This window comes from Myxocyprinus asiaticus, chromosome 20 (assembly GCF_019703515.2).
Source record: "Myxocyprinus asiaticus isolate MX2 ecotype Aquarium Trade chromosome 20, UBuf_Myxa_2, whole genome shotgun sequence".
Taxonomy (NCBI): domain Eukaryota; kingdom Metazoa; phylum Chordata; class Actinopteri; order Cypriniformes; family Catostomidae; genus Myxocyprinus; species Myxocyprinus asiaticus.
Window position 1 is genome coordinate 24180570 of NC_059363.1, and position 21771 is coordinate 24202340.

Consider the following 21771-nt stretch of genomic DNA (forward strand, 5'->3'; position numbering starts at 1 on the left):
ATATAAAATCTGGGTCCCGAAGACAAACCAGTTGAGAACCACTGAGTTAAAGGTACAGACAGAATCAGTCTGGCTGTGCTGTCGTGCACCTACAGTATATGCTAATTCTTAAAGGAATAGTTCACCCAAAAATGAAAATTCGCTGATAATTTACTCACCCTCAGGCCATCCAAGAGTTTCTTTCTTCATCAAAACAGAATTTAAGATTTTTAGGATTTCATTTCAGGCCTTCTCCTCTAAACAATGCAAGTGAATGTACTCCATTTTTGACGGTCCAAAATACATATTTAGGGTGCATCAAAATAATCCACATGACTCCAGTCGACAAATAAAGTTCTTCTGAACGCAAACGATTGATTATTTTGAGAAACAAAACAATACTTATATACTTTTTAACTACAAATGTTTGCTTATGTACATCTCTGTGACGTGCCCTCATGAGAGGGATGACATAAGCTCGTTGGTAAGGTCACGCGTCACGTGGAGGAGGAGTCAGGAAGCTCCTCATTGTTTACAAGAGAAACTTGTGCCGTTCACAAACCAAAACAGTCCAAAACAATTTCAAAACAATATAAAATAAAATCCATTTCCAAATAATAATAATTAAAAAAAAAACAATGTAAACAATGACGCGCTTCCTGACACCACCTCCACGTGACACGTGACCTTACCAATGAACTTACGTCATCCCTCTCATGAGCACGTGTCACAGAGATGTACAGAAACGAACATTTGTAGATAAAGAGTATATAAGTATTGTTTTGTTTCTAAAAATAATCAATTGTTTGCGTTCAGAAGAACTTTATTTGTCGACTGGAGTCATGTGGATTATTTTGATACACCCTAAATATGCATGTTGGACCGTCAAAAAACATGGAGTACATTCACTTGCATTGTTTAGAGGAGGAGGCCTGAAATGAAATCCTAAAAGTCTTAAATTCTGTTTTGATGAAGAAAGAAACTCAGATACATCTTGGATGGCCTGAGGATGAATAAATTATCAGCAAATTTTCATTTTTGGGTGAACTATTCCTTTAATAATCATAGGACATTACTTTAAAAGCTCACACAGCTGATGTTATTTTTCATTTAGTAGTTAACTTAACATGCTATGCTAACATGTAAACTAACATGCTTTAGTTATATAACATGTTATAGTTACATGCTATTTTTTTATCATGTTTATATAATTCAGTTTATCATTATAATTCTGTTAGCTTTCTTAGATGCTTTTTTTACACATACTTCCATTTAAAAAATGGTTTCAAGTTTCAATTATAATAAAATGTTTGTTCAACAAAAAAAAAAACAAAAAAAAAACTTCTGTTTTCACTCCTTTAAGGGTCATCGTAACAATGACAATGATAATAATAATTGTGTAAAACCGTATACCGTGAAACTGTGATATTTTCTGAGATGGTTATCGTATCGTGAAAATCTCATACTGTTGCAACCCTAATATATATATATATATATATATATATATATATATATATATATATATATATATATATATATATATATAGTCTTATTGTGTATTCTATATATACTTCATTTTCTATTTTATTTTTATTTTTATTTTTTTTATTCAATTTTTAATTATTTTTAATTATTATCTATGTCTTGTCGCTGTTTTGTATTGTTGTGTACTGGAAGCTCCTGTCACCAAGACAAATTCCTTGTATGTGTAAGCATACTTGGCAACAAAGCTCATTCTGATTCTGATTCTGACTAACGGGTGACTGCAGGAAAACTAAGGGAGGGCCATTTTATTTATTCATTTCTTGTTGTTATGAGTCTTGATTTTATTGGTTTTAAATTGGTTTAAATTGTACGGGTATTGTAATTGCTGCCGAGCTACCACTTGGTGCCAGTAACAAGTTCACTTTCAAAATGAACACGCTTAACGAAAGGGTACCCAATTCTTGATATGGCTTTATTTTTCTCTCTGAAAGAACTCTGTTGAATTGATAAGATGTAAATGTGACCAAAATAATATTTGTTTCATATGCATGTTAGCTACGTGTTTTATCAAACCAACCAAAGTCATTTTAGGCTGCATCCTAACAGGGCCGTGCGCAGACATTATGGGCGGATGTGGCCCAAAATCATAAAAAGGTCACCCCCACCATACTCCAACCCCCAATGTTGTCCTCTGATTGTCTCCACTGAATGATTATTAAAGATGATACATTTAGAGCCTACTGATTTGATGCTACTGGACTTTAATTGAAATTAGGTATGAACATTAAAATTAGCCATACGTTTTTTGTTTTGTTTTTCTTGTGTACAAGCTGAGGCTGAGCTATTAAAGTTATCCTGTAAAGAGCATTTTTGTTGTTTTATTAATGTTTCCTAAATTCCTACCAATTTCATATTTTGGTACAGGTGTACAGTTCTCAAAAGAGAGTATAATATGCCATGTTTTATCCATCTTTTTCCTGAACAAGGAAGTGTTCCACGATTCGCCCGTTTTCAATTTCCGGTCTCCAGTGTTTTCGCTCGCATCTGTGTATATTCTTAGTGGGTTATGTGATGTTTAAGGTATTACATTTGTAAACATTTTCAAAAACATGTGGCTTTAAAGTGTCTATACTTCACAGAGTCGAGATGACTGTTTTTTTGACAGTGCCTCACCTGAGTATGTAGATGTAATGAAACGACGGAGATTAGTTATGTTGATATCATTAACTACTTTTGAGTTGTTATGACAGCCAACAACTGCACAAGTTGAGCCTGAATTAAAATTTTGCTCCAAATAACACTTAAATGGTTGTTGTTCTCCGTCTGAATCGCTCGTTTCGGTAGTTTCTGCACTGTGTCTTGAGACCAGAAACACAAAACAGGCAGCTAGAATCATCATCGCGCCGCCCATTGGTTGCTCAGAAAACTGTAGCTACATCTGTTTCTGCAGGCGTTTGTTAAACAAGCTTTAATATCATGTAATTGAGGAACTTTGCCTCATTTATATTTATATTACTTAATAAAAGTGAATGTTTATCACTTACTTTGTACCTCTCTCTTTGTGTGACATCACGTACCTGCATCTCAGCGAAATCTTAGTTTCCCAGTTGGAATTCCGACTAGTGATGGGAAGATCAGATAATTTTACTAACTTGAATCTCGTTCAGCAAAATGAACGAATCTTTATTCAAGTCATTTAGTTCATTTAAGCATAATTAAATTAAAATGTTACATTTTCAATAGCTTAATCCCCCCCCCCCCCCCAACACGTCTACTTACGCAAAACTCTGATTATAGTCCCAATAAGGAAAAATTGATAATGCAGCCAAGGATGAATTATGAGAAACAGACATGATTAGTTCACCTCTGGAATCTTCTTGTCGGTGTCGGTCGTTCTTTTGTCACGTGACAGCCGTATGTGCATAGCGTATACGCGTGACAAAAGAACGAACGACTCGGACCAGAAGACTGGAGAGGTGAACTAATAATTTCTGTTTCTTTTTTCTTTTCTTTTTTATTAACACTATATAATATACAACAGTATACAGAAATATACATAAATATACCAGAGTGTACAGAACATTAATTCCTTAATAAAAAAAGTATCCACGAAAAACACTACAAGTTTTTTTGTTGACAATATTCTCCAAACAGGTGCTGTAGTTCTTGATCTCCTGGAGAAAATGAATAAAATTTGGCTTGGACCCTGACCATTTCTTCTTATGTATGTGGAACTTCCCCAAAATAATAAAAAGTTGTACAAGAAAAAATAAAATTATTATTATTATTTTCACTGGAATAATATATACATATATCAAAAATTATTAAGCTTGAATATAATTTAGGTTTTCCTTCTGATAAAATTTTCCATATCCACCCAAAAAATCTTAAGAGTATACACAATTACAAAAAAAGATGGACAATATATTATTTTTCTATTGAACAAAAATCACAGGAATAATCAATATCCAAATGAAATCTCTCTAATACACATTTAGTTGGATATATACCATGTAAAACTCTGAATGTAACCTCTTTTACTTTATTATTTCAACAATATTTTTCACAAATATTCCAAGCTTTAGTCCAGTTTATATTTCTAAATACATTGTTCCACAATGAACTTTTATGAGTAGCCGTTTCATCTATTATAATATTTATAATATATTTATTAGTGGTGTTTAAGGATATCAATATCTCCTATAAACATGCTGTCTTTAACATATATTGTCTCAGAAATATCACTTCCACAAGGTCTTACATAATGTGTAACCTGCTGAGGTATGGCGTCAAACACAACAGCATACTCTTTTGGTGTAACTGCAAACCCAAATTTATCCAAGAATTCACTCTAAGTTAACAAATTACCGTTTGAATTTAAAAGTTGTCTAACTAAGACAATATTATTTTCATACCAACTTTTATAGAAGAGAGATCTATTTTTATATTGAATACTTCTATTATTCCAAATAATATATTTATTTGGGGAAAAACGTGCTTAAACACCAGCATCCAAGCTAATAAAGCTTGTTTGTGAAACTTAGCTAATTTCACAGGTAGTTTATCAATTTTATAATCACATCTCAACAAAAGATCCATGCCACCCAACATATCAGACACATACTTTGGAAATGTGTACCGCATGCTGTCCTTTTCTTTCATGAATTTAATTAACCAATTAACATTAAATGTATTATTCAAGGTTTCAAAGGTAAGCACAGATAACCCACCTTTACTCTTTTGCTTACATAAAATGTCCTTTCTCAAATAATGTTGTCTGTTTCTCCATAGAAAATTAAATAACATTTTGTCTAATTCCTTGTATACACTAGATGGCATATCTAAGGCTAAAGACACATAAACAGATCTTGAGATCCCTTCTGCTTTAGACAGTAAAACCCTTCCATTCAGGGATAAATCTCTTTGAAGCCATACATTAAATCTCCTTTTAATTTAGTTAATTATAGGTCTGAAATTAAGCACACTGCGTTCATTCTCATCTTTATCTATGATAACTCCTAAATATGTAACTGTATGCTTAATGGGAATACCATTTAATTCTGTTAAATCACATGTTTTAAGTTTTTATTTATTTATTTATTTTCCCCTTTTTCACCCAATTTTGGACTGCCCAATTCCCAGTGCGCTTTTAAATCCTCGTGGTCGCGTAGTGATTCGCCTCAATCCGGGTGGCAGAGGATGAATCCCAGTTGCCTCCATCAACCCGCGCATCTTATCACGTGGCTTGCATCATTATTCAGAAGGGTAATTGGTCTCCAGTTGTCAATATAAAATGTATCCTTATTAGGTTTAGGAATAATTGTAATAAGACCCTGTTTAAGAGTTGCAGGTAATTCCCCGTATGCTATAGATTCTTTGAACATGGCTACTAAAAAAGGAGATAACTGAACATTGAACAGCTTATAGAATTGACTAATAAGCCCATCGTTCCCTGGAGACTTATTATCTTTTAATCCCATAATACAGTTTTGAACCTCTTCCAATTTAATATCTTTGTCACAAAATAATTTAAATTCTTCATCTATTTTCTTTGTTGTATCAAAAGTTCTACTCAAAAATAAATCTGTTTCTATGTCATTATAAGGATCAGAAGTGTAAAGATTTTTATAAAACTGAGTGACATATTCAGCCATTTCTTTATTGTTTTCACATACTCTGTTATTAATCGTGAGTTTACGTATAGATGATATTTCACAATTCAGTTTTTCTAAATTAAAAAAATATTTCGTGTTTTTCCCCCTTGTTCCATCCACTTCTGTCTACTCCTTATAAAGGCACCTCTAGATCATTTCTGTTTCCTGCACAGCGCCTATGCAGTTTTCACGTAACAAACGAACGGAGGTTGCGCAATGCACATGCACGGTCAACACAAAATGAACGAATCACTCTCTGAGACTACTCGTTCTTCTGAGTCACATAAAAGATTCGTTCAAAATGACCGAATCGTTCATGAACGACCCACTAATTCCGACTTCAAGAGGCCTTTTTCACACTTCCGCGTTCCTCGCTTCCGGTGATGCTCCTCGCAGGGTAAACTTACTTCCTGTATCAACAACGGCCATTGCAACGTGAGCAAGATCTGCTAAAATCTGTCATTTTGCCTTGTTGTCAACTCTACAGAGCTCTAATTTGGATCTTGATTATGGCAAAAGCACATTCTTACAACTTTGTGGAAGGCATAATGTGACTGAATCCAGCATATTAAGTGAGAGATTGTTCAGACACATTGGCTGTGTCTCGTTTGGAAGGATGCGTCCTCCGGAGGTCGCGTCCTTTGAAGGCTGCATTATACCGAGTGTATCTTTTAAAGAAGTCTCGTTTAAACGAGACGGCCTTCGTAGGACGAACGGAAACGGAATGTATCATGGTTGCTATGACAGTACGCCACTCTTTAACAAGCGCGAGCGCTTTGAGTGAGAAGGGAACAAAGTACATTTAGAAGGGAATGTATGAGGTACATTTTAGGAGAGTTGTAATGATGTAGAGAGAAAATAGATTTTACAGGTGTAGTTTTAGTCTAATACTTTATTTTAATTATATATTAATATAATTATACATATTATATACTCTGCACCCATGTTCTGATGTACTTCAACTTGGGAATTAACACGCATACTTGCGTTTGAACATCATATTTACGGGCAAATTGGCATAATTTTTTATTTTTTTTTAGACATTTCCGGTGAAGCAACGAATTGTTGGTTGAGGCCATGAAGGATACACCTGATGCATCCTCCGAATTCCCGTGAAAGAAGGTCGCATTTGAAGTGTCCTACTCGCTTTTATGAAACGAGACAGCCTCGATAACGTATGCGGCCGACAAATGCGACCTCCGGAGGACGCAGCCTTCCAAACGAGACACAGCCATTGTTTATTGCAAAGTTCCTTATTGCAGTTTGTTGATCTTTTACTGGGATGGTGGGGTTAATGTACATTGTATATAATTTATGAAAATAGGTAAATACATTTCAAATGGGACAAGACCCCCCCCCCCCCATGATCAATGGAAACGTAGATGCTTCACGCAGCAACGTAGCGGAAGTAGCTTTACCCTGCGGTGACGTAGTTTCCGATTCTTGTGAAAAAGGCTTAGTGGCGTTCCATTGCTCTTTTCCTATTAGGAAGATGGAAAATCTGCGTTTAATGGAACGCAGCATTAAAGTGACAGTAAAACCATAACGTGATGATATAAAAGGAAAGAACGGACAATGTTCATTTCCTATAACTTTTTATATGCTGTCTATTACTCATGTGGCTACTGATTATTGTCTTGTTTTTTTTTTGTTTTTTTGTAAAGTATTTTTGTTTGTAAAAACTTAAATCAGTTTGTCCTCTTTTTAAGATGGTAAACACCATTTACCACTAAACACTCTAAAACAATGAAACACCCCCACAGATCTGTTTACAGTCCCCATCTGGATGTTTTGTGTGTGTGTGTGTGTGTGTGTGTGTTGTTGTTGTTTTTTACAGTGACAAATATTTTCGTAAACCCTTTACAGAAATGTTTCATTTTGGTCTTGTTCCATGCCTTCACAATTATCTGCATCAATATTTGTATTATTATATATATTATAGCATGCATTTGGAAATAAGCTTTATTGCAGACTTATAATATTGGCTTTGAGCTCTTCTGTCAATGAACAGAGCCTGTAGCTAGTCTATTCCTGGATGTTCTCATTCCACGTGTGATTCTATATTTATATTTGATCAGATTACATTTCCATGAATGGCATTAAAATAAACATTGAGGTACACTTGGGACAGCCAATAGTTAACAAGGGAAAAAAGCTCTTATGCTGATTTGCAATAGCATACCTTGGGGGAAAAAACACATTTGCTTACTGACTTACTAAATTAAATAACATTCTATGCACATTATGACAGGATTGAATCTTTGTTCTAACCCCCTTACACTTAATTAAGCAAGTCAATTCAATGAAAATTTATATTGTCCCTAGTTGGCCTACAGGTGTGGTAAAACTTATTGATACATATTAGAAGAAGATGGGGTAAGATGTCCCTCCCCATCTTTAATTTTCCTCTTGACCATAGATGTCACTAAATTTCATCTCAACACATTTATTGAATGGTTATGCTCTTATTCTTTTAATCTTACATCAACATTTGTGACATTTATTCCATCTGAACAGTTTTGAGGTTAAATGATAAAATTTTTTGTCATTGGTTATTGGTGATCTGTTAGTTTATTTTATGTTGGATATGAAGTTTTTATGTCTATTCATAAATGGGGATTTTGCTGACACAGTAACACATTTAGAAGTAGGTTTTTTTTATTGTTTTATTTTGAAGTAAAAAATTAAAGGTAGACCCATGGATTAAGATGCCACCCTTAGAATTGGGGTAGAAGGCCCCCAGTGGGATGTTGTTGCTTGTTAATTTATTATTTAATTTTATGATTTTTTTTAATCATTCATGTTAATAACATTCAAGTTATTATTTAATAATTCCATTAATTAGATGTACATTTCAAACATCTTTACTATTCATCATGACGTCTAGGTCAATTGAGTGGAATAATTCATAGTTTATTGCTATTATGACATCCCTTCAATTAAAAATATACAGTACTGTGCAAAGGTCTTAGGCACATAAGATGTTTCATGAAAGTATTTGTCTTAAGATGGTTATTTATGTCTTCAGCTTTAGTGTGTCAATAGGAAATATATACTTTTGCAAATAGAAAAGATTAGAATAGAAGAACAGGGAGCCCTGCAACAGCACAAACATTGTATCAGTCTGAGATTACATAAAGAGACAGAAGCAATTGAGACAGCCTAAATAGATAAAAGAAATGTGGCAAATTCTCCAAGAAGCTTGGAACATCCTATCTGCCAACAACCAAGAAAAACTGTGCCCAGGTGTACCTAGGAGAATTGGTGCAGTTTTAAAGGCAAAGGTGGTCACACCAAATATTGATTTAGCTTTTATGTTTACTGGACTTTGTATGACATTTAGTGATAAAAGAAAACCATGTCATTATTTTTAAAGACATCCACACTATGCAACATTTTTCACAAGTGACTAAAACTTTTGCACAGTACTGTATATATTAAACAAAATTCATAGAATGGTAAAATGTAATTCAGGTATCTCTTTGATTGGGAAGCATTATTCAATTATTCTAAATTAAACTAAACTGTCAAAATGCATCAATTTACATAATAAAATATTCTAAGTATTTTATATTAATGACACACTTTTCAAAAATAAATAATTAAAAATGATATCAGATGTATTTTATCCGAAAATCAGATGACAGCTGTGATAAGTTTGCCCCAGTAGTGGGGCAAGATGGCCCCTTTCCATGATTCTGTGCTATAAAAACTAAATTAGCAAATGTTTCCATTTATTTCCCTCAATAATATGTTGGATGATGCATCATGATCCTGTATATGCTAAACTTATATCCATATGTTACAATTTAGGTTAGCTGTAAATGCACACTGCATGGGGACATCTTCCCCCATAAGTATACACATATAAATACATTTAAAAAAAGTAATAGTTTAACCAAAATGATTTTACAAGCAATTTTACAATATAGTTGCATAGAAAGAAATGTTGTTCATTTATTTGACTCAGTAGTTACTTGTGTAATAACACTTTAACATCTCCGGCTCGCGATTGGTGAAGGATTCGTATCCAAAGGGAAAGTCCAAACCAACAACAATGATATTTACATAATCAGAAAGACATAGGCTGGAGAGCAGACGTCTTCAGAAGTCTCTGTCGAGGGACATTTCCACGTAACAGATGCTGACATTCGTCCTTATACCGTAAATTGTACTTAGGGATACAGCTCTTCTTTTCTACGGACTAAAGGCAAGAGTTTTGCCGTTGGAGAGGCCGGTGAAATGAAGACGGAAGGCGCTTGTTGTTTGTTTGTCGGTCCACTACAAAAGCAAGTTTATTTGATCCTTAGTTTACCTATCTTTTTCACAGCCTTCACATTTTTCGTGGACGTGTTCACGCTACACGTGAAGTCTTGTGGCGAGGATGTAGAGAGCGAGTTTTTAAACCACACACGCGTATCGGACACTAACCTTTCCAGCATCACATTCACAACAAAGTGGACGAACAATCACAGCGATCTCGACAGTGTGAGTATTGAGTCGCTAGTGTTTTGCATGCACACTACTATTTAAAGCGCAGCACGTGTTTTCCACGAGTTAGGGTCCGTTCACACCAAACTAGTTTGTGCGTCCATCTGCGCTGTTTAAAAAAAAAAAAAAAAATCATTTTTTTTTTTTAATGTAAACATGCACTGTAAAGTGCAATTTCAAATTGCTCATCATCTAACCCATTAAAAATGCCTTTGTTGTCGTGTTTTGTCAGGTAAATTGAGTCTGATGAAATAACATTTTTGAATGGAATAAAACCAGCTACTTTAAATGTTACCACATGAAGCACTCAGGCTACCTCACAAAACATTGTGGTTATTAGACCGACGTCTGCGCCGCATCTCACTTTTTTCAGCGTCTCGATTTTAAGACGACGTGACAAGTTAAAAGCTCTTGAATCTTTAAATACGCGTCTCGAGACACCTGCGTACGGTTTTATTCGTTGCGCTGCGTCTACGTTTTTCAGCGTAAGAACAAGTTGGGTGTGAACCGCCCCTTACACTCTCTCTGTTTTGCTACAGGGTCCCACGTGTCAAGAAGAAAACCAGTTTACACATGGGCAAGCAACGTACATGACTGGGTTACTTATGGGTTCTTTATTCGGTGGTGCTCTCTCTGACAAGTTAGTATTTTCTCCTTTCGACCTTTTAGGTGCCAGGCTCCTTACTACCAAAACATAGGAGTTAAAGTAGGCCTAATCACTAAAAAAAAAAAAATGCATTACATCCTTCCATTTAGGTATGGAAAGAGATTCCTCCTCATATGCTGCTCAGTGGTCCACGCAGTCACCACTCTGATAGTGGCATTTCTGCCATATGTGTCGGTGTACCTGACTGCCCGCTGCATCAGTGGTGTAGCCTGTTGTGCCATTCACATCTGCACCTACAGCTTAGGTACAATTATCAACATGTTTAACCCCTTTTTATTGGCAGGACAACCAATAAACCCTTTAGAGGCAGCATTACGGTTTTCTCATAGTTAATAATTTATGTAAAAATCAAGATTATATATTTATATTTATTAGGCCTTACTTATATGGTTTTCTGGTTACCCAGGGGTTGAATGGAGCCTGCCAAAGTACCGGATCTGGCCACCCACCCTGTTCTCTTTCATCTTCAGTCTGGGAATGATGGGACTGGCCGGTGTGGCTTATTTGACCAACGGCTGGATGCAGTTTCATCTGGCGCTTGGCATCCCACAGATTCTCGTTCTACCTCTTTATTTGTTAGTAGAACTAACACAAATTTCAATACATCATAAAGCCTGTTATAACATATAAAATACATAATTGAAAAAAGTGACTTTTTTGTGTGTTTGTGCAATTATTAGCTTTCTTCCAGAATCTCCTAGATGGCTGCTGCTAAATAAGAGAATGAAAACTCTAGAGGGATATGAAAACCGAAGTCCTGAGGACAAGCACTACCTGGATCAAGTAAGGCACAAAGTCAGACTCTAGAATTTATAAAATGTTTGTGGAAAGTGTGCTAACATAAATGTACAGTGGTGGCCAAAAATATTGGCACCCTTGATAAATATGAGCAAAGTAGGATGTGGAGAAAAAAAAACTGCATTGTTTATCCTTTTGATCTTTCATTAAAAAAACTCACAAAAATCTAACCTTTAATTGAAGTGAAACAATTGAAAAAGGGGCAATATCTCTAAAAAATTCTCTATTATTAAATAAATATTTTTCTCCAAAACACGTTGGCCACAATTATTGGCACCCCTAGAAATTCTTATGAGTAAAATATATCTGAAGTATATTCTCAATCATATTTTAAATTTTTTAGGGCACCTGGGTGACTAGGAACATGAGATTGTTCAGCCATGACTTCTTGTTTCGCAGTGGTATAAATATGAGGTAACACAGGCCAAATTCCCTTAATCATCAATCACAGTGGGTTAGACTAAAAAATATAGTTCTGATGTGTGGCAAAAGGTTGTTGAGCTTCACAAAATGGAATGGCTATAAGAAAATAGCAAAAGCATTGAAAATGCCCATTTCCACCATCTGGGCAATAATTTACATGTTCCAGTCAACTGGAGAGCTTAAGAATTGGCCTGGAAAAGGAAGTGTGTCTATATTGTCTCCAAGCACAGTGAGGAGGAGGGTTCAGGTGGCCAAAGAATCTCCAAGGATCACAGCTGGAGAATTGCAGAAATTAGTTGGGTCTTGTGGTCAGAAAGTCTAAAAAAAAAAAAAAAAAAATAGCAGACATCACAACAAGTTGTTTGTGAGGGTTTCAAGAAAAAAAGCCTCTGCTCTCATCCAACAACAAACTCAAGCGTCATCAGTTTGCCAGACACTACTGGAACTTCAAATGCGACCGGGTTCTATGTTCAGATGAAACAAAGAAAGAGCTTTCTGCCAGCAAGCACCTGAGATGGGTTTGGCGCACACAGAGATGAAGAAGTACCCAATGCCCACGGTTAAATGTGGTGCTGGATATTTAATGTTGTTGGGCTGTTTTTCAGCCAGAGGTCCTGGACATCTTGTTCAGATACATGGCATCACGGACTCTATCAAATACCAACGGATAAAAAATCAAAACCTGCCTCTGCCAGAAAGCTTACAATGGGTCCTGGTTGGATCTTCCAGCAGGACAATGATCCAAAACAAACATCAAAATCAACACAAAAATGGTGCACTAACCACAAAAATCAAGGTTCTGCCATGGCCGTCCCAGTCTCCTGACCTGAACCCCATAGAAAATTTGTGAGGTGAACTGAAGAGGAGAGTCCACCAACATGGACCTCTGAATTTGAAGGATCTGTAGAGATTCTGTATGGACGAATGGTCTCAGATCCCTTGCCAGGTGTTCTCCAACCTCATTAGGCATTATAAGACAAGACTCAGAACTGTTATCTTGGCAAAGGGAGGTTGCAAAAAGTATTGAATAAAAGGGCGCCAATAATTATGGCCAATGCATTTTGGAGAAAAATATTTATTTAATGAGATATTTCCCCTGTTTCAATTCTTTTACTTCAATTAAAGGTAATATTTTTGTGATTTTTTTTAATTAAAGATCAAAAGGATAAACAATGCAGATTCTTTTTTTTCCACAAATTTACCAAGGGTGCTAATATTTTTGGCCACCACTGTACATTAATTATAACATAAGAATTACCCCTTAATTGTTATTGACAGCTTTTGGACTCAGTGGACAGTGGGAATCCTAAATCAGAGGTCTACACTGGAGCAGAGTCCAATTTTGCCAACTTTACCTCACCTACCATACTGCTGCGCTTGTTTATCATGAGTTACATTGGGTAGGAATGTTTATTTGTGGTATCGTAATTTCTGCATAATTCCTTTTTGCAGCAGTATTTCCTTTATATGTTTCAATATAATTTTTTTTTTACTTAAGTGAACTTCTTAAGATATTATATATTAAGACTATTTGTGCTGTATTTTCAGATGAACACATGTATTTTCTGTTTAACATGTGTATGCATAGATTTGGAGGAATTTTAAATATGTGCCAGAGAGGGAAATGACCTTCCACCCTGAGGAATGTCTTACACGAGTTGTTATTCAAAGCTCAGTCTTTCAGTAGATACCGTAGCTTGCCTGTGTGATGTAACTTGCACTGAGGGGCCTCGAGTTGAAGACTATAAACTTCTTTCTCTGCAGCTTTTGCAAATAGGTTTTATAGATATATTATAGATCTACACTCACTGGCCACTTTATTAGGTACACCTGTACATCTACTTATTCATGCGATTATCTAATCAGCCAATCGTGTGGCAGCAGTGTAATATATAAAATAATGAATATACGGTTAACGTTCACATCAACCATCAGAATGGGGTAAAAATGTGATCTTAGTGATTTAGACCGTGGCATGATTGTTGGTGCCAGGCAGGCTGGTTTGTATTTCTGTAACTGCTGATCTCCTGGGATTTTCACATGCAACAGTCTCTAGAGTGTATAGAGAATGGTGCAAAAAACAAAAAACAACCAATGAGCAGCAGTTCTTTGGACAAAAATGCCTTGTTGTTGACAGAGGTCAACGGAGAATTGCCAGACTGGTTCAAGCTAACAGAAAGGCTATGGTAACTCAGATAACCCCTCTGTACAATTGTAGTGAGCAGAATAGCATCTCAGAATGCACAACATGTCGAACCTTGAGGCGGATGAGCTACAACAGCAGAAGACCACGTTGGGTTCCACTTCTGTAAGCCAAGAACAGAAAACTGAGGCTGCAGTGGGCCTACCATTTGTGTACCTCAGCAGAAATCCAGATTTGTCAGACCAGGCGATGTTTTTCCAATTGTCTACTTTCCAGTTTTAGTGAGCCTGTGCCCACTGCAGCCTCAGTTTCCTGTTCTAAGCTGACAGTAGTGTAACCCGGAGGGGTCTTCTGCTGCTGTAGCCCATCTGCCTCAATGTTCGACGCGTTGTATGTTCAGAAATGCTTTTCTGGTGAGTGTATATCATAGATTATTACAGGCGTCTTTCTCCACACAATCCTTCTGTTCTTGTGCAGTAGCTGCTGCTTATACTATTTTAACCTGTATGTCTTTTAAATTATTCTAATGTTATTTTAATGCTCCTTTCTCTCAGTTTTGCTTCTGCTCTTACGTATTATGGGATCTGCTTCAGCGTGGGAAGTTTCGGAGTGAATATCTATTTGGCACAGTTTTTCTCTGGATTATCTGAGTCTCCCTCTTTGCTGCTTCCATTTCTTTTGAAGCGATGGGGCCGTAGGCCTTTCAGCATGGGCTCTCTGTTCCTCAGTGGCATTTCCTGTATACTCTCCCTCCTTGTCTCCAAGTTCTGTGGTGAGAGACACAGTCACTGAAATACGATACACGAGCAAGAGTCTGTAAATGTTAATCAAATGTCATAAATTATGATTTTGATCAGTATAGATGCCATAGGTTTACGATAACTAAGAAAATTATAATATAACAGATATCCTTACAAACAACTGCAAATATTTAAATTGTTTGCTATCATCTCCTTCTGACCAGACATGCCTGTCCTTGTAATGATGCTGGCAATGATGGGCAAGCTGTGTATGCAGTCTACCACCTGTGTCTCTCTACTCTACGGAATTGAGCTGTTCCCAACTGTAATAAGGTACACAGTGATAAAACAGTTCTTAGATAATTGGTCTCCAAGTTCAAAATCCCCCATGTTCGTGGTTCTCTGTTCTAAAATGTACATACTGGCTTTGCAAGAAAGCATTTTAGTTTGTTTGTGGATATAACTCCATTTGGAGCCTCTTAATACTTAAAGGAATAGTTCACCCTAAAATGAAAATTTGCTGATAATTTACTCACCCTCAGGCCAACCAAGATGTATCCAAGATGAGTTTCTATCTTCATCAAAACAGAATTTAAGACTTTTAGGATTTCATTTCAGGCCTCCTCCTCTAAACAATGCAAGTGAATGTACTCCATTTTTTGATGGTCCACAATGCATATTTAGGGTGCTTCAAAATAATCCACATGACTCCAGTTGACAAATAAAGTTCTTCTGAACGCAAACGATTGATTATTTTTAGAAACAAAACAATACTTGTATACTTTTTAACTACAAATGTTCACTTCTGTACATCTCTGTGTTGTGCGCTCATGAGAGGGATGACGTAAGCTCATTGGTAAGGTCACGCGTCACGTGGAGGAGGAGGCAGGAAGCGCATCATTGTCTACATTGTTTTTTTAAAATTATAATTATTTGGAAATTAATTTTTTATTTTATATGATGTAGTTTTGAAATTGTTTTGGACTGTTTTGGTTTGTGAACGGCGCTTGGTCTGTGGTCTGTGCAAGATTATATCATTGTAAACAATGACGCACTTCCTGACTCCTCCTCCACGTGACGCGTGACCTTACCAACAAGCTTATGTCATCCCTCTCATGAGCGCACGTCACAGAGATGTACTGAAGCAAGCATTTGTAGTTAAAAAGTATATAAGTATTGTTTTGTTTCTCAAAATAATCAATCGTTTGCATTCAAAAGAACTTTATTTGTCGACTGGAGTCGTGTGGATTATTTTGATGCACCCCAAATATGTATTTTGGACCGTCAAATAATGGAGGACATTCACTTGCATTGTTTGGAGGAGAAGGCCTGAAATGAAATCCTAAAAGTCTTAAATTCTGTTTTGATGAAGAAAGAAACTCAGATACATCTTGGATGGCCTGAGGGTGAGTAAATTATCAGCAAATTTTCATTTTTGGGTGAACTAATCCTTTAACATTTCAATAAGTATCTAAATACACATATCACAGCACTCATCTCTCTTTAAAAAAAAAAAAAAAAAAGTGTGTACCGGTATATTTACATAAAGTGTATAAGTATGCATGCACTAATCAATGAAAGTATTCTTTATGCCACATGCCAGAGGTCAAAATCTTGATTCCAGTGTACCATTTGTGATATTTCCTGCACTGTTCGTTGATCCACAGTGTGAGGAAAAAGTTCTCCCCAGTTACATAATATTGTGTGTAATGCGATAGTGGCAGAAGTGGATATGTAATCAAACTGCAGTAAGGCCCTAGGCAATAAGAGATAAACACGTTTCTCACACTAACACTGAAGTGTTCAGATGAGAAGTTGCACAACTTTTAAAAAAAAGATATTTAGCCTGCAGAGAGCTGCTGCAAGTAATCAATGATTGACTGAGATAATAAAACAGAGGGTTAATGACTTTAACTGCCAATATAGTGTTCACGAATGGAACTGCAAAAATAATGACTGTTTAAAATTGTTTCCTAAACACTACAGCCTTCCTTTTGTCTTTCAAACTCACACCATTGGGTGAGCCAAAGTTGCTATGTTGGGATGGTCGGGATGCTCAAACAGAGCAGTGTTTTGATAGCACCACAGAGCCGCTGTGTTTACGCTTTTGGGGGAATTCTGTCCCTGAAATAAATGCACTTCAATTCAATAAGAAAGCATCTGGTAAATAGCAATACAAAATAAAATAGGGCAAATTTGCTCTATATAATTTCTTTTCCACTAAGAACTCAATTGATCTTGAAATAAAAGTTCTACATGCACATTGAATGGATGTCCCTTTCTCACCATTTCCCCCAATGCAGGCAGAAGTGCATCAGCCTGGTTAGCCTTTGTTACCGAGTGGCCTGTATTATAAATGCGGTTGTGGTCCCTAAGGGTGGGATTCCTCTGCCAGCTATGGTCTGTTACAGCAGTGGGCCAGTCGTTGGTGCAGCTCTGTGCCTGCTCCTCCCAGAGACCAGTGGCATCCCTTTACCAGACACAGTGCAGGACTGTGAGCGACAGCCCAATCTCAAGCTCTCATGCTGTGCACGGTGAGATACTGTACATGTTAGTCATTAACATTTAGGTATTGTATGAAAATAATAATGTTATCTTAATCGATGTCCGAAATGGACAATGCCTATACTGTATAGCGTCTCCAAAAAAGTATTCGGACACTTAAGACACACTTAAATTGTATGAATTTCATTGCACTAAAATGACCTTAAACGTAATTGCAAAAATGGCTAAGAAAAGTGAAGTTAGTTCTCAGAAAAGGGATCATTTGTTTGCAGGTGCCAAAAATAAAAATAAAGGCTTGTTGATTTACTGTAGACCTGGAGTTCTGCTGATTCTGATAGCCTTGACATGAAATACTTCCGACTACGGGGCCGTTACTGATCAGGCGAAACTAACATAGTTATGTACTGTGAAATATTTTTAATTCCTAAAAGGTCAATGGGACAGTATGTCAGACTTAGAGCTTCTGCTGTAAACTAGAATGTGGCACTGCATCAGGAAAGCTCATCAGTAAATGTCATACTAAGACCTATACCCAAATATAACCAAAAGTAGGGTTGCTGTTTCATGAACCATATCATGTCACTGCTACTATATGGCATTTATTGAACTGCTGAGACCTTTGATCCCAATATACACTATATTGCCAAAAGTATTCACTCACCCATCCAAATAATTGAATTCAGGTGTTCCAATCACTTCCATGGCCAATGGTGTATAAAATGAAGCACCTAGGCATGCAGACTGCTTCTACAAACATTTGTGGAAGAATGGGCCGCTCTCAGGAGCTCAGTGAATTCCAGCATGGTACTGTGATAGGATGCCACCTGTGCAACAAGTCCAGTTGTGAAATTTCCTCGCTACTAAATATTCCACAGTCAACTGTCAGTGGTATTATAACAAAGTGGAAGCGATTGGAACTCAGCCACGAAGTGGTAGGCCACATAAAATGACAGAGCGGGGTCAGCGGATGCTGAGGCGCATAGTGCGCAGAGGTCGCCAACTTTCTGCAGAGTCAATCGCTACAGACCTCCAAAGTTCATGTGGCCTTCAGATTAGCTCAAGAACAGTGCGTAGAGAGCTTCATGGAATGGGTTTCCATGGCCGAGCAGCTGCATCCAAGCCATACATCACCAAGTACAAAGCGTCGGATGCAGTGGTGTAAAGCACGCCACCACTGGACTCTAGAGCAGTGGAGACGCGTTCTCTGGAGTGACGAATCACGCTTCTCCATCTGGCAATCTGATGGACGAGTCTGGGTTTGGCGGTTGCCAGGAGAACGGTACTTGTCTGACTGCATTGTGCCAACTGTGAAGTTTGGTGGAGGGGGGATTATGGTGTGGGGTTGTTTTTCAGGAGCTGGGCTTGGCCCCTTAGTTCCAGTGAAAGGAACTCTGAATGCTTCAGCATACCAAGAGATTTTGGACAATTCCATGCTCCCAACTTTGTGGGAACAGTTTGGGGATGGCCCCTTCCTGTTCCAACATGACTGCGCACCAGTGCACAAAGCAAGGTCCATAAAGACATGGATGAGCGAGTTTGGTGTGCAAGAACTTGACTGGCCTGTACAGAGTCCTGACCTCAACCCGATAGAGCACCTTTGGGATGAATTAGAGGGAAGACTGCGAGCCAGGCCTTCTCGTCCAACATCAGTGTCTGACCTCACAAATGCGCTTCAGGAAGAATGATCAAAAATTCCCATAAACACACTCCTAAACCTTGTGGAAAGCCTTCCCAGAAGAGTTGAAGCTGTTATAGCTGCAAAGGGTGGGCCAACGTCATATTAAACCCTATGGATTAAGAATAGGATGTCACTTAAGTTCATATGCGTCTAAAGGCAGATGAGCGAATACTTTTGGCAATATAATATATATATATATATATATATATATATATATATATATTATAGCATAATTAAATTTTTTGTGGTTTAACATGTATGAACATGTTGTAGATTAATCATTGCAACTTGTAAAATCAATGTAATGCTTTTGTTTCATCAGATGGCCCCTAAAGCATAAACAAGAGCTGAAAGCTTCTTTTACCAACGGGATGGACATAAAGAATCAAATGGAGTGCAGTCTCCTTTCAGTATAGTCAGCAAGCGTGAACTATTGTCCGGTCAGAATGTGAATTTCTTTCATATTTCTTTTGATGTGAGGTTTTATTTGTGAAAACTCTAGTAAAAGTGAGGGTATGTGCTTGAAATAATAAAATGTATTTTTTAATGGGTACTTTACTGTACAAATAGTTCCTTAAGATATGGTAGCGCATGAATTTTGCTGCTGGAGGATGATACTGGAACATCTGCAAAAAATGCATGTACTGGAGTCATTCAGTGCTGCAAAATTTCCTTTTAGATGAATTTATGAAACTCCTGGGGGCAGAAGTAGACATTTTTTGTATTTCTTTATCAGCTATTAATATACAACCTATATTTTTAAAGCTATACTGACAAATTTATAGTATTGATTTCTTTGCATTTTTTGCTAAGCTCTTGAATTCTCCAAGGCAAAATTTTACCTTCACAAAAAAACTTGGAGGCAAAGTTTTGCAAGTCTTACCATGAAATAGACATCAGGTTAAATCATCGTTTTGATATGCTCGAATGGATACTATGCAACCGTTATTCTCCTGTAAAATTACAATGTTTGTCTGTGTGGAGATTCTTTTTTAACCTGATACCTCTAACGGTCACAGAAATATCAGACATTTGAAAAAGGTAATGGTTTTTATGTAATGGTGACATTTATATTATGGAAGATGCCGTAATATTTGTAAGAGTTTTATATGATGGTAAGCACCTTTACTTATGGATATACTAACACAGCTGTTAAGTTAGTTACTGTAATGGTTATTTTAATAAGAGGAATGAGATTTCGATTATGATGATTTAGCTAGGGTGTTAATGACAACAAAGCCCTCGACAGTGTCTTTCAACACTCATTCTCAATAAATAAAATAAAAAATAAAATTAAAACTCTATGAAAGGCCCATATGTTTTGGGCAGCTGAACCAGAAATTTTGAGATTAGTGAGAAAAAGGTGAGGCTTTGCGTACAGTATGTAAACTAGCTCCAGAGTGAACAAAGTGAAGCCACCTCTGAATGCTGAGGGGATAGAATGTTTTATTAGGGCTGCTTCTCTTTTCGGGTAAACAGAACAGCAGACAAATCACTCTAATTAAATCTAAATATGTATTCTGCTATAAAAAGAATGGTGAAAGAGTAAAGAGGGTAAATAAAGGGATTACAAATGTGTGACTAACATGGGAGCTGCAGTTATCTAAGATATATTTCATTAGTTTGTGGCACATGGTTAGTGTTCATGATGTTTCTGACCAACACCTCTGTTCTTTATCATCTCACATCAGCCTTCACTTCTCTGTCTAATGAGAAGTCAAAATAAATAAAATGAAAAAAAATAAATAAACCTTTGAAACATATTAAATGTACAATTTTGCCAGGATTGAACAGTGTATTTTATTATGAAAAAAACAACAACAAAAAACAACAACCTGTACACAGTAAAATAACAGTATAGCACTGCATTGTGGGTTATAATGGTGAAATACCCATACGCCTTTGCGCTTGAATAAGTATGTATGCTTTGACAATGCATTGGGGCTACAAAAATTGTAAAAAAAAAAAACAAAAAAAACAAACAAAACAAAACAAAAAACAAAACACACAAAAGTTTTTATTCAGACTTAATAGAAGTCTTAGTTTAATTAGTGTTGTTTTGTTATCAATAGTTGTATTTTGTTTGCAGTCACCATTATGGCGAATAGTGTTCTCTTGAGCTGGCACCTTGGACCTTCTTTATTATTATATTATGTTCTTCCAGCCAGTAAATTTATGTTTAAGTAAAACACAAGTTGTTGCACTGTGCTACTTGGAAGACAAAACCTAAGGTCCAGACTGAATATCTGATCCTACCTTGCAAATGGCACTATATGAGGCATTAGTGATGCATTACACATAAAAGCAAAAACAATAAATGATATTTCAGCAAAATAATATTATCAAAATGAATGTTTGATATTTCTGATGAACTTACAGCATAACTGGAGTTATTATCAAGACACACACAGAAATCAACTCTCGGCATACAAAACGCAACAATGGTGACATTTAACAAACATACTTTTACGTAGAAAAGTAAAAGCTGAACAGTAAAATACAAGTAACTTAGACGACAACAAAAACAACATAAAAAATAATAAATAATTGAAGTAATTTCTTCATGCCGCAGTGCATGCTGGTAAAATAGCTGTTAATTTCAACAACAGTAGATAGTATGTAATTTGACGGCTATATGCTGCTAAATTACAGTTGTATAATGTAGCTGTAAAAACAGGATCTAGCTGTTAATTTCAGCAACAGCAAGA

At 36.4% G+C, this 21771-nt stretch overlaps 1 protein-coding gene and 1 long non-coding RNA gene across 3 annotated transcripts in view; one reads left to right on the plus strand and one right to left on the minus strand.

Annotated features, from left to right (window-relative positions):
- Positions 1-6196: 6196 nt before the first annotated feature.
- LOC127411439 (solute carrier family 22 member 13-like) lies at positions 6197-20997 on the plus strand. 2 transcript variants are annotated; one of them, XM_051647006.1, is made up of 11 exons: positions 6197-6439; positions 6659-10106; positions 10649-10749; positions 10866-11020; positions 11183-11351; positions 11457-11559; positions 13276-13397; positions 14695-14912; positions 15105-15213; positions 17184-17414; positions 19386-20997. In XM_051647006.1, the coding sequence occupies exons 2-11, from the start codon at positions 9861-9863 to the stop codon at positions 19477-19479; spliced, it is 1548 nt and encodes a 515-aa protein (XP_051502966.1). In that variant the 5' UTR covers positions 6197-6439; positions 6659-9860; the 3' UTR covers positions 19480-20997. The 2 variants fall into 2 exon arrangements, with proteins under 2 accessions (XP_051502966.1, XP_051502965.1); XM_051647005.1 differs by having other exon boundaries at positions 6197-10106.
- Positions 14778-21771, minus strand: part of LOC127411441 (uncharacterized) — a 47777-nt gene continuing 40783 nt past the window's right edge. The window contains exon 9 of the long non-coding RNA XR_007892281.1: positions 14778-14907. This is a non-coding gene — a long non-coding RNA (uncharacterized LOC127411441). The remainder of the gene's footprint in view (positions 14908-21771) is intronic.